The sequence below is a fragment of the Excalfactoria chinensis genome, chromosome 10 (genome assembly GCF_039878825.1).
Source record: "Excalfactoria chinensis isolate bCotChi1 chromosome 10, bCotChi1.hap2, whole genome shotgun sequence".
Classification (NCBI taxonomy): domain Eukaryota; kingdom Metazoa; phylum Chordata; class Aves; order Galliformes; family Phasianidae; genus Excalfactoria; species Excalfactoria chinensis.
The window spans coordinates 14,815,967-14,830,000 of record NC_092834.1 but is presented as its reverse complement, the minus strand read 5'-3'; the positions used below and the strand labels follow the sequence as shown (position 1 = coordinate 14,830,000).

The 14,034-nt window shown below is 38.8% G+C and overlaps 1 protein-coding gene across 2 annotated transcripts in view; it reads left to right on the top strand.

The window, feature by feature from the left end:
• The window catches only part of RORA (RAR related orphan receptor A), a 374,848-nt gene that overhangs the window by 259,585 nt on the left and 101,229 nt on the right, over positions 1-14,034 (top strand). For both annotated transcript variants that reach the window (XM_072345258.1, XM_072345257.1), the window contains one exon: positions 7,498-7,527. In XM_072345258.1, the coding sequence (XP_072201359.1) occupies positions 7,498-7,527 (30 nt within the window). The remainder of the gene's footprint in view (positions 1-7,497; positions 7,528-14,034) is intronic.

Here is a 14,034-nt window from a genome sequence, read left to right as displayed (position 1 = left end):
TTTGCAGATGAAACCAAGCTGAAGGGAAGGATCGATCTGCCTGAGTGCTGGAAGCCAAACAGGGATCTGGATAAATGGGATCGGTGGGCTGGAGCCATCTGGATGAGAATCAGAAACACCAGTTGAGTGTTTCTGATTCCTGCATCGTGGTCACGATGACCTTGTGCAATGCTACAGGCTTAGGGCGGAGTAATTGGAAAGCTGTGAGGCTGTAAAGGATTTGGTGATGCTGATCAGCCTCTGACTGAACATGAGCCAGCAGCATGCACAGGAGGACGAGAAGGCCAGTGGCATCCTGGGTTGTATCAGAAACAGTGCAGCCAGCAGGAGCTGGAGGTGTTCATCCCTCTGTGCTCAGCACCGGTGAGGCTGCAGCTCAAGTTCTGTGTTCAGAGTTGGGCCCCTCACTACAGAAAAGATGTTGATGCCCTGGAGTGTGTCCAGAGAAGGGTAACTGAGCTGTGAGGGGTCTGGAGCACAAATCTTATTGGGGGGTGGCTGAGAGAAATAGAATTGTTTAGTCTGGAGAAGAGAAGGCTCAGGGGAGACTTTGTTGCTCCCTACAGCACCCTGAAAGGATGCTGTGGTGAAGTGAGAGTCAGTCTTTTCCCAGATAACAAGCAATAGAAAAAGAAATAATGGCCTTTAATTGCGCCAGGGGAGGTTTAGGTTTCACATTAGGAAAAACCTCTGAAATGATGGTCAAGCATAGGAACAGGCTGCCCAGGGAGCTGGTGGAGCCACATCCCTGGGGGTGTTTAAGATAAGGGTGGATGTGGTTTAGTGTGCAGTGTTGGTGTTGGATTGATGATTGGACTTAGATGATCTTAGGGCACTTTTCTGACCATAATGGTTTTATAAGACAGGACTGGATAAAGATACTTCTAGCATGTTTGGAGGGGTCACAAAGAACTGAGACTTTTAGACTAGAACATGAGCTGCTGCAGTGAGGACAGCTGTATGTGTGGTGTGTAGCTAGCATAGAAAATGATTTTCCAGAATGTACTTTCGTTCTATAAAATTTAGAGTTTCTTATTTGGCATATTAATGCTATTTCAAATAGGGACAATTATACTTAAGCAGTGTATGGCACAATATACTGTGAGTTCTTCAAGGAGATATGATTCTGTGACTGGAAAATATTTGTTGCTGTATTACTGAATTCTGGAATGATTCATTTTATAAATGAGTGTAAAAGCCAGGTAGTCCATTGCAGCACTAGTATACACCGGATGTCATCTCATAGAACACAGTAGGTTGGCAGCTCATGAATTATGGTATCACATCTTCTGTTATTGCTGTTGTATTTTCTGAATGCGTACAGATTCCAGCGCAAATTTTAATTCTCAAACTCATGTATTCTGCAGGCATATTCTGTTCATGAATGACCTATGAACAGTTTTGTTTGTGGTCATAGAGATACTAGGAGGGTTTCATTGGTCATCTTCTGGAGTTTCAGTAGGATAGTGAAACCGCATGGATTACTTTGCTTCTTGCCTGTATAGTTTGTTCCCATTGATGTGCTGACAGGACAGATCCTTTAGGTGAAGGAGACTGTTCTCTGAATGTCACTCTGAAGAAGAATGGGAGCACTTGCAGCAGAGCTGCCTCTGCAGCTTGTATCCTGCAGTCTCTGTTACACTGGGTAAAACGATGACTTACAGTAAGTGCTGTGATTTACTTAGAATATAGCAGCATTAGTGACGTCTGTGACAGGTTTTAGGAAATGCTGATTTTCTTTACAGTTTTTATTTTACCTCCAGAACTGCAGTGGTTTGCTTGGATTTATGCAACTTGGTACATTCAGCTGGATTCCGTCAATGTAATTGAGTTGCTCTGCAAGACTGTTTTTAAATCCTTACTTTGTGATTTGCTCAGTCAGTTGTGTAATAAGTAGTCATTAAAACAAAGCTCATACAAAGTTTTCTGTATGGACTCCTGCTGAAAATGCTCTTATATGCATTTCAGAACTATCTTTGACTTCTAATATGTAAAATAAGGCGCAAACTTGGGATACCCCATAGCTGTGCATTATGTGGTGACCTCTATCATGTAAGAACATAATAGTTACTTAGTGAAGTTTCTTCCTCTCTTTTCTCCTAATCTACTCTAATGTTTATTTGTGAGGTTGAAAGAAATACTGAAGCTTAGAGGGACTTTCAGTGAGTTTATTTAAAAAAATAAATAAAGATAAAAGGAAGAACTGGTTAAAAATCAACTTTACAGCTTAGGAGTCTTACTCATCCTATTCACACAGGAGTCAATGAAGTAATCAAGTACCCTGTTTTGTCTCTTATGAATACTCTGCAATACTTGAAAGAATTATGGCAATTTGTTTTCAGTGATGCTGCTGTCATTTTAAGGGCTGCTGGGTAGGAGAGGCTGTCACCTGCTGAAAAATGAAGTCACAACATCCTTAGGTGATGCAGGAGGTCAGTCTCAGAAACAGGAAGGCAGTCTCAGCTACGAGGGCTAAAAAGTTCCTCTGTTGGTAAAATAAGGATAGTATATTAAAAGAAAAAGAAAAAAGGGAAAAAAAAGAAAACCTGGGTTTTAATCTATTTTTATCAAATCTCCTGCATCCCTGTTTGGGCAGCAAGTTGAAGAAATAGTAGACATTTTTCTGTAGCTAATTCTGAAATAATTGTGTAATTCTTGGAGTAGGACTAGAATAACATCTCCAAATAAAGTTCTGAGAAATACTGTGGTAGTGTTTGCATATGAGGAACAGCTGTGCATCTTAGAAAATCAGGGTTTTGTTTTTCCACTCCTGATGGGAAGATGTAGGTCAGTCTTGATTTCTAGGATTTTGGTGCATGTGGTCTTTATAGCAAAAGCATGATGTAGACTTCTCTGGACAAGCTCATTTCAGGTGGTGAGCTCTTTGCCAGTCAGTAAATGCTGTGAATAAATGTGGAGAAAACTAGAATATTGTTAATCTACATGTATTACAATTATCCTATTCAGAGCCATTTTTGAAAGAAAAAATCATGCTCCCCCCCTTACATAATTTTCACTGTTTTTCTGTGCCTCGTGCTGTGATGCCTGGTGTATGTCATCCTTGTTCTTTACTATCCCGGAACATCATTTATTTCTGTTTGGAGCGAAGTACTAACATTAATGCCCATTAACAGTTTTTGGATCAAAATGCTAGAATTATTTGGAGCACTTTCAGTAATATGTGCTGATAGTCATGAACAGCTCTAGACAATGCCTTGAGCAAGGACTTTGTTTTGCAACATTATTTTCTTTGGTTAGATCCACCTAGCTTGTATTCTCATACTTTTATGCACGTTATTTTTACCTTTGTTGCAATAAACGCTGCCTATAAAGACCATAAAGCACCCTCAAGCCAGAGATCCATACTAACTTAAATATGAATCATGATTAGAGTTTCTAAAAGAATGAACTCCTGTCTGAATATACTCAGATCTATTATTCCGCTTTGGTAGGTTCTCTGCAAGTGCCCAAGTGTTACATATAATCTTCCACCTTAATTGCTAGCTTTGTGTTGTGACAAAGTAAAAAAGAAGTGGAGTGGCAGGACGAAACACAGTGGGATCCCAGCTTGTAATACATTTTCTTTCTGATTTTACACAGTACGTTAGGCAGGAGGTGTGGAGTTTAAAATTTTAATCTTTTTTTTTTCTAAAGATTTTCAATCTGTCATGAAGGGGCTGAGTTCCAGAATATACCAAAGCCACAATGCTGCCTTAGATTGAAGGTGGAAGTAAGCAAAGAGCATTCGTGTTTATGCATGCACCCACACTAGCAAAGCATTGTGTTTGCAGATCATCTAACTTCGTACTCTTCAATTGGACCAGTGAGAATCACCTGGGTTTAGGCACTCAAAACTAAGCAAACTCTATGAAAGGAAGAAAAACACAATGGTGCTTAGCAGAAGTCCTGGAGAGTAGCTCTTAGGTTTGCCAGTGACACATATCTTCCTCCATACAAACTTCTGAGGAAGGGTTTTCTTGGAGTTTTAAGAAAATGGCTCTCAAGAATCTCCTCCTTTGATATTTTGCAGAGTAATGTATTCCGCCAGACAGGGGACTTTTTGTTTATCATTCTGTACATCAAAGTATGCTTTCCCCTTGAAATATGGAAAGTTGACAACTGTACAACAGCAGCAGGGATCTGGGTTCACAGAGTAAGCAGCATTTCATTATGCTTCTTTATTTGGATGGGCAACTGTGAGAAATAGCTTATGATGTATAAAATATCTGAGTCTTTTTGTACTTGAAGACACTGTTATCTCTATTTGAAGCTGGCTAGCGAAGGTCAGTCAGGCTAACTTCTTGCAAAAGAATATCCTGTCTCTGTTGTTAGATACTCTTTTCAAAGTTCATTGCGTACAGAAAGCTCTTTTTGCAAATATCACCCATCGTGGCAAATTTCACGTAGTTGGCAGGAGGGGGAACAGGAATGTGGTATGAATTGTTGTCATTAAAAAAAAAAGAAAAAGATTGCTGTTGCAAAGAGCATTGCATAGCAACAATGAAAAGTCTAAGAAGTTAATTTGCTTAAGATTTGGTGTTTATCTGGAATGTCAAATTGCACTGCTGAAGTGATAAATTCTGCGATAACTGTAATACTGAAACTTTCACTCACTGATAACCATGGCAGTGATATATTGTGGTATTTTCGTGACATTTCCTTTGCTTTACTTTGAAGTCTGGTTGGTTAAGTCAGGAAGTCTTGCTGTATTAACAACACTGAAGTTAGGGTTGTTTCTTGCTTTCTTTATTTTACTTTTTTTTCTACTTGTAAGAAAGGGAATGGAAAGTTGGCAGTTTAGGATAATGATAATAATGGCCAATTCTCATGTATGACTCAAGCATGTCACACTTTGAAATGATGCTGCGTGTAAGAGAAATGCTAAAAAATGGAATTCTACATTACATATCACTCTTAAAGGAATCAGTAGGTCACTTGCACACCACTGAATGCAAATAAATACATCTTTGCCTGTCAGCATTGTATTACATCATGTCCACTCAATCTGTGGGAGCTCATCCATTCGGAGAAAGATGTAGTCTGAATTAATCGTGCCTGTTCTCATGAACTAAATTACTGATGTGTGCTGAACTTCCAGAATTAGTTTCTCAAGAGATCTTGTTGAACTACCGAGTTGTCTGCATAAGATTTATGGGATAGAGCTCATAGGAAAGGCGTGCAAACGTGTAAGTGGGATATTTAGCACTGAAAGATAGAAAGCCAAAGCTTGTGTAACAGCCCTGCCTTACATAAAGTAGTTTTCAGACGGTATATATATATATATATTTTTTTTAATTAATTTCTTGGAGTTTATTTATTTATTATTAGATGTTCTGAATAGCAGGCACTGGCCTCCTGCATTAAAACTAAAGAGTGCAGTGATGTAGGAATTCATTGCATATTTAATATTTAAAGCTCTAGCTGCAGTACATCCAACCTGAGTAACTGTCTGGATAGCCCGGTATGTTTTTTGCTCACATTTTCCACTCGCTCATAGTTAGTGATGTGACAGGGAAGGCTTCTTAAAAACACAAATCAGAAAGAAGAACTAGACTTAATACCAGCGTAGATTCCTGATTAAATATCATCCTGTTGAACTACTGGCAACATTTATTCTGGGGTCCACCAGGTTGCAATTAGTCACTGCAAAAACTCAATGCAGGGAAAAATACATTGATTTCACTGCACCTACCAATGTAATTATAAAGATTATTTAAAAAAAAATAAAAATAATATTAAAAAAAAAAAAAGCGAAAAAAAAAAAATCCCTGCCTTTAAACAGTTGTTAAAGGTTATCTAAAGATACCTGTATAAAACAGCTAAAAGGCTTGTCGGATGGTAATCAGTAATTATTGTGGAAACATTTGATTGGAAAAACCCACCACTCGTCTCAGTTAAAAAGGAATTAAGTCAAAAAATATAAGCACTGCTATTTCCATCGCTGTGTTGTGTACCAGGGGAAGCAGTCCCTCAGTCGGTGAATACGGCTAAGTCTGTTTTGTGCTGTGGCAAATCCCGTTGTGAAGAGGCTGTGAGTAATCAGAAGTGACAGCATAAGCACTTTCTGTTCAAAGTGATTTTACAGAAAGCGTTATTTTCTGAGAAAAGCACACATATGGCTCCCATAATGCTGAAAGTGCACTGACATATCAATTCAATAGCAGGAGTGTTGGGAGTGGAAGTTTTGCAAATGGTGTCCATATTAAAAGTCTATTTCCTCCACATTTCCTATTCAGTAAGACATCCTCTAGGTTGTAGGACCTGACCAAACAAGCTGGGCAGGGGCAAATGCTTTTGCATGAAGAAAGTGTAGGCTTGGCTGGGACCTTCCAGATCTAAGTCAGTAGACATATGTAATCAAGGCCTAGTAGACTCACTTTTGTGAAATGCTTACCAGTGTCTCCCATTCACAAAATTAGAGGAACTGCTCAGAACTTCTTTTCCTGGAGCCTGGAGACTCTTCTTTTCTTGAGTAGAGGTTTCAAGTGCTCACACTTTCAGAAATATATCATTAAAAACCAAAAGGCCTTTAGTGGCTAAAGGAGAAGGAGGATAGCCAAGGAGATACAGGTCGGCCTCTTTCGTAAATAGTAAGCCAAACGATTCAGATTGCTAATTTTCAATACCACCCTTAATCACAAAATATTTCAAATACTTGTTCTACTTCCAGTAACTTCTCATGAAATTCCCCTCAAGGAAAGTGAAGCTTAAATACTGCGGAGTCTAACATCAGTTATCTGCTAAAGTGGGAACAGTGTTGTTTGTATTCAAGCATGAATTCCAATGACATTTAGCAGAGTTAATTTTATCTTTATTTGGTATTATGGGTTTTGTCTCACTGTTCATTGTGTTGCTTCCTTTAAAATTGGTGATATGGTGATATGCTTCATTGGTGATATGCTGCCACATGCCTTTATAGTATAAAGACATTGCCATTATTTCAGAAGGTGTATGTTTAACAGTTTGAAGATATTTGTATCTAGTTTGGAAATACAGCAATTAATACTCATACTGGGAGAGCTACTCTTTTTTTAATGAGCGTAAGCCGTGGCTTGCAGTCAGGGAGCTGCTTGAGCTTAATAACACGGCAAATGAATTGTACTGCTCAAATCTGTTCTGGCTGGGTAGACTGTTGTGTCCTGGTTGATATGAGCGTGGTACAGTTTTTAACCGTGGGAAGTAAAAGGAAGCTTCCATGGTGTGTTGTGAATGTCCTCCATTAGCATCAGCTCCGTGTAGATATGCATGCCAACAACTACATGGATGTGATGCGTGCTGAAACGTTCATTAATGAGGTGCAAGCAGAGAACATAATGTTAAAGTCTGGGTGCAAAGAAAGGAGATCCTTCTCTCCCTAACATAAAAATCATTGCAATTTTCATTCCTCTTTTGTAGTGCCAGCTGTGTGCCTGAAATATAGTATAACAATGAAATGCATGTCAAAAGAATTTACATCGTGGTCATTTTGCTAACATTTGTATCATTTTTTCCCTACAGGTATTTCTGTAACAAAGAAGACCCATACATGTAAGTAATATCTTTTGATTTGTCCTTCTTTTATGAGTGGAGTACACGTTTAGGCCATGCTGTGGAAGGTTCGATGTTAAAAATGCTGGCAAGTTTTCTGCTTTAGGGTGGTTCCAGTCCTCGCTGAAATGTCATCTGTCTGGATATACAGTGTGTGTGTGTATGCACTGTGTGTGTGTGTATTAAGGCAAAGGGCAGGAAAGGGAAGATGTGAAGACAAAATAGAATTCTTTATTCTAGTATGTGTATTTTACAATTACCTGGTAAGTAAAATATCTGGAAAACACGGTTGGTCAGAATGATTCAATTTTTCTGTCTGTTATACATGCAATGTGTTTCATGTAAGAAGAAATTACTTAGTTGAAAATCTTCTGTCCCCTCCTATGCATTCATCTATAGGGTAAATCATTCTGTGCTTGTGCTTGAAGGAATTCTTGATGGAAATGAGATGGCTATTGTTTTGCTCTCAACCATATAAATAGATAATCCTCATAAATGGCAAACTTGGAAACGGATGTGGATGTGTGCATTTACTTTACGTGTACATTTACTCTGAATCCTCTTCAAAGACGTCATTATTGGGGATCAACTCTTGCCTACTCTACTGTGAGTTAAAAGCACAATGCCAAGAAAGTGTTACGATTTGTAGCTAAATGAGGTATGTTGAGATTCTTTGGATACCGTGAAGCTTTGGAAGTCTAATGCAGGAACTATACTTGTCCAGGATCTCACATTGCAGCAAGATAAAGCTGAGGCTACCAGTCTTATGAGAGCTTTCTAACAAAACGGGAGGCACAAAATTTACTGAGATTTACAGTGCAATTGAACAGAGTTTTGCATTTGAAATATCTTTACTGCAGTTTTGTAGGCTCAAAGTATCGTACAATAATTTCATTCTTATTTCATTCCTGTTTTTTAAATGTTTGCATAATGTAAAATCTGACTCGATATCGTCTGCCACTTGTGAAATCTCCCCATATAGATTTACAAAATGCAATTGCTTGATATAAGAGCTTTAACTGAGAAGCTGTTTGATAAGAATTTTGAAGCAAATGTTACGTGTTACCAAGTTCTAGAGCATGATGGTGCTCTGATTAGGTGATCTTGCTTGCTTAATGCATTCTTAGGGTCAGCTTCTGTTTGGGTGAATGCAAATATGGTTTCCATTGACCTTAATGAGAGCTACAGATAGGCATCTGGGAGCAGGATGTGACCCTTACATTTTTAGAGAGTATTTGAGCTCATACTGACTGAGATTAACAGTACAGGAGACTGAAGTCCTCTGTATATCCGCAGGCCAGGCATTGTACAGACAGCTTCCTTGCACAGCCTTGCCCATGAGCTCAACCCTGGCCTGGAGCGACCACCCTCTCTAGAGGTGGTAAGTAACTCAGTATTTGTGCTAGCTCAGGCTTGGGCCTCTCTCGTATGGAGGCTGATGACTACATGGTGTTGTCTAACACTCCACCTGCAAATCAGCTGAAACTGCAGCTGAGTACAGCAGTGCCACGTGCTGACTTGTTCAAAAAGTCACTTCTCCAGTTCCAATGTTCAATACTTTTTTAATAGGGAAAATTAAATAGTAACTACAGACCTAAAGAGCATAGGGATGTTCTAAAGATCTGCCAGCCTAATAAAATGTGATCACATGTAACTCAGTGGGTGCTGTGATTGAGGTCTATTACGGCAAAAAGTTGTATTCATCAGCTCTATTAGGTGACTAGCTACTGTTCACCAGGTAATGCCTTTACTCTACTTAGGACAGAAATTAGGGTCCCAACATCTTCTATGCAAAGTGAGAACTGTGTGCTATTCTATCAAAAAGTAGCTCCCCAATTTGTTAATCAGTTTTCATGCGATTGCTGAAGCATGAATGGGAAGATTCACTTAATAATGGGAAGGTGAGCGTGTCCATTAAGAAAGGATTAAAATAGAAGGATCAATCTGCTGTAATTGGCATAATGAAAATGCTAGGCTACATTTGCTAACAAATATATGGGATTCATTCAGCTTTATTGAAGTGTTTTTTCTTTAAATACATTCCCATTATGACAAATAGAGTAGGAACTGATATATGTTATGCATCTTTGGCATTTTGAGATCATGTAAAATAACCATTTCTTCCTTATTACTTTGAGAAAGCCTATTATCGTATGGAAAAAGTAGACATCAAAAACCGGTTTGGAAATAGCTTAGGAAAAAAAAGCCAATTTTATAAGTGCAAGTGCAAAAAATTAATGTCTGAGTTTTTGAGTTCATAGAGTTTGCCAACTGGAAGTTTTATCTAGGTATTCTGTTTCATTGGCTGCTTCTCCACATCTTCTCTGTAACAGCTTTTGAGCACTACAAAACCTGCCATTTTTAAACATGGGCTGTAATGCTGCTGCTTTCAAGCAGCACTAATGAGAATAAATTTTGTCCACCCAAAAATGCGATATTTCACTCTGAAACAGACTTCTGAAGTGAAAATTCTTATCTGCTGTCTATTTGCAGAGCTATTCTTTCTTGGGCTCACATACTGATTTGTTAAGAGAATCTTGTGAGAATAGCTAAGTCAGATATTAGAGACCAAGTCCTGTCTCATCTTCCATACAAAGTGGGACTTCAGGTATTTCAGTTTCCTTTTGATTGGAAAAAAGATTATGACTGACACTTAGGCTATTTTCCAGTCATTTAATTCAAACTAATGCTCATAACATGACCTCTTTCCTCTCATGCTTCATGCTTTGAATAGAAAAATATATAACTTAGATGCACAGCCTCAGCCTTTTACAAATTCAGACAGGTGTCTTTGTAACTGTGATGATAAGGATGTGATATCCTGGGTAACCAAAGGCTGCAGAGGACCTGGCATTTTGTACCTCCTGGCTTGGGAGTTATGCTCATCCCTACCATATGTAGTCTCACCTGTCATCTTAAACCTAAATCTTGCCATACTTCATTGAATCAGTTTGATGGCTTTTACCACACCACTTGTGTCTCAGAGCTATCATACAAATAAATGCTCTTCTTGTCCAGATTACTTCTATATGCTGGGCACTGAATTTCTTAGTAGTGTTTGACTTTTACTACCTCACAAAGAAAGGAGTTACATCTTGCTTATGTACCTAGAAGACTAATGTTGTGGTGAATTCTTGATGCAGTGGAAACTTCTTGTCTTGATATTTGAATTTCACTAAAGTATGGTCAAAGGCTTCAGAGGAGTTTGATTACATAGCTGGGATTCATGTCTCTATGAAGGTCCAAGTAAATTCAATTGCTTGTTTACCTGACATTTTTATGTTTAAAAAAAAGAAAAAGAAAAAAGTACACATTGATTTTGCTGTCCTTCATTTCACACTGTTTTCCATCAGTGTCCATAAAGCCATTGAAGAGCTCCTGTGGTCCACTGGAGAAAGCTCTTAGGTTGGTACAATATTCTGCAACAAAAGAGAGTTAGGAGCCCAGCTTGTAGTGATACTCTTGTGGGCAGGCAGTGACTGAGGACCTAACTGGAGTGCTCTCACCTGAATTAGGGACGACTTGCTGGAATTGTCTTTTTCAGTTTGAGCACACCCCCAGACTGCTTCTACATGAGACATGAGATGCCCTTTGTGAGCTCAGTCTAAAATTGTTTGACAGTGACCTACTTCATTACTTAGACTAAGGTGTTATCATTTGGAGTGGAAGAGCATGCTCCTTTTGGCAGTCCTAGGGATCAGTAGCCAGCTAGCTCAGTTCCTGTGCCTTAACCACATCACTTTTCAATAAAATTTAACCCAGTTGGGTCTTCTTATGCCTTTGTGGTAAGGATTGACCTCACCTCTTATCTTTCTTAAACTGCTGTTCTCTCCTAACTCCTTTGTCTTAGAGTAGACATGAAAGACCTGCACAAAATGGTGGAGCTCATTCTCAATTCACAGCAATCTGATCAGTTAAGCTGTTGGGAAGTTCAGCTTCATTGCAAACATATATACCCAGAACACCTTTCTTCCTGAGGTAGAATTAGGTAAGGACAGGACCTGGTCAGGATTGGTGTCTGCTTTCACATTGCAGCATGTTGCCACTTCTTACCTACTCCCTGAACTACCACAAGTGTTGACACATCCATCTTTATTTTGTTTCCCTGTCTGTTAATACGTGGTACCAGCTGAAACATGTCTGGCAATTCTGCTTTTTAGATATTATTATGGTAAGTTACAGTAAAAAAAGAAACCATGAGCGATCCATAGACTAATTTTGTTCATCTTTTATTGTCTTTGCCTGTCGTGCAAATAGAGGTGTATTTTGGAATCATGTTAAACACTGTATATTTTGTATTTGTATAACCAAGGATATAACCAGAATTAACAGATAATACTTATACCAAAACCTTCTATATAAAATGCTGAGATATTTAGCCTTTATTTCAGACTTGGAACTTAGCAGATAATAAATGTTTCCAAAGCTAGACACGAATTATAGAGGCAGGAGCACTGGATGGAAGATTGAGTGGGGACTGTGTGTGTTTAATCTTTATCAGTAAACGAAAGCATCTGCAAGAAGAGCTGGCAGCTTTGTTGGCAGAGTGGAGGTAGATCAGTCCCTTCTGCTGAGATCCAACACCAAGTACTCACCTCATCCACTTCCCTCATTCCTATCAAGCTCGGGATCAATTCCTACTCTACTCTTATAATACACTTGGTCTAGAGGAGTATCTTGAGTCTTTACTTCAATGAGACTGAAATTCAGAGTAAGTGCTCAATTCACTTTTCAAGCTTATCCTGCAGCTGGAAAGTTTGATTAGAGCATAGGGAGGTAAATTTGGCTGTATTTAAGTTCCCAGATGTTGTACTGACACAGAGTTCCATAGGTGTTTTGGTAGGTACCTCTAAACCTGACAAGCCTCCACATTTTTGGCTGGGGCTTAGTGTGCTTTATTTTCAATGCTGCTGCACCACAACTAGCCCAGAAGCAGATGGTGCCTTGTTCTTCAGGCATAGGCTTCCTCGTAATACTGACCTGAGCAGAGATCTGTTCCTAAAACAAGTCCTTCTTATTTCTAGCTCTGAACAGTTTTTAAGGAGCAGTGTTCTTTTCTTAGCAACTGAGGGGATGTTTTGGGAAGGGAGATAGAACTCCAGCTTTTGAGACTTACACGTATCCTAGAACTGTTGTTCACCAAAATTGTACAAACATATTAAGGTTTTGCAGCTTAATTGAACCCACAATCTGAATTTCAGTTTTTCCCTAACTTTATTTTCCTCAGTACATGTACAAAGCCCTCAGTCTCACTGCTAAAGGTTTCTTGAGGTTATGTTGATTATTCTGCTTAATTGCATTATAGGGAAATTGCTTGATTTTTTTTTTTTTTTTCCTGATCTGATTTATAATTACTACATGAGTTGTAGTGTCTACTTCATGTAATGTGCTTTGAGTCCCAGCAGAAGTAAGTAAATGCTGCTTTTCCTCGCAAGATAGGAGCCTGCAGAATATTGATGGTTAACAGGATTTGCTGTTAGTACCAAGGCCTAAAGAGAACAGGTGAAAACTAAACCCTGTCCCCTGAGGCCAATAAAATAGCTGTTTGGTCCCCTGTGTGTAACCTCCTAATAACTTTACTGGGCAGCCTTAAGTTCCCTTGGGGGCTTCTCTGCAAGAGCACTCCCTCTCTTTGCTCAGATAGCTTATTAAAAATGATTTTATAATGAAGTTGCCTCAAATAGCAGCTACTTTCCTACTTGTCCTTGAAGCACTGTTTGCCCTGCTGAAGAAGCCTAAGACAACTATCTAGGGCTTTTCTCTTGTTCAAAACTTTTACTGAACTACTGCTATACTTGATTTTTTTTTTTTTCCTATGAGCCAAATAAAACCTCTTCCTAATCAGCTAGGTATTTTACCCTTAATTCAGTTTTGAAGTCACTTCTATAAATATAAAAAGTTTGAGTGCCCTCAGCTTCAGTCAGTCTGTTTTATTTGCTGCCACAAAAATCACTGTATCATTGACTTTTGTACCTGATAAGGAACAAATGGTGCCTTCTTCCAAATCTGCCTTTGCATTTTGGATGTTTTTGCCATATAACTACTTTGAAAACAAATTGGAACGGTGACTACTCACAACTTTCTTCTTAAGTATGTGAACCTCAGAGGCTGAACAAAGTACACTGTGACATAGTTTGACTTCGAACTGCCTGAGTCTAGGTAGCTCTAAATATACCTACATAGGAGTAGCAATGTGCTCGAAGCCTTCTGAGCACGTACTTAGCAATGGTTTCCTAAGATATAATTGTACTCACTGAATTTTGTTCTGCAAAGATTGATTCAATTTCTACTGAAGTTAAGGGGCGCTCCCTCCCATTTCATTGATGTGGGACCAGATTTGGTGCAAAGCTCTGTCAAATCTTTCTTGAAGTCATTGTAACCTTTGCAGAAGGGAAGCCTTTGTTTCTGTGAATGGATTGTCACCAAATGCAGCAAGGTCTTTGGTTTTGAACCACTATGAAGTTAAAGCATGATCTTTGTGTCCAGTTTGTTCAAAGATCAAAAGTC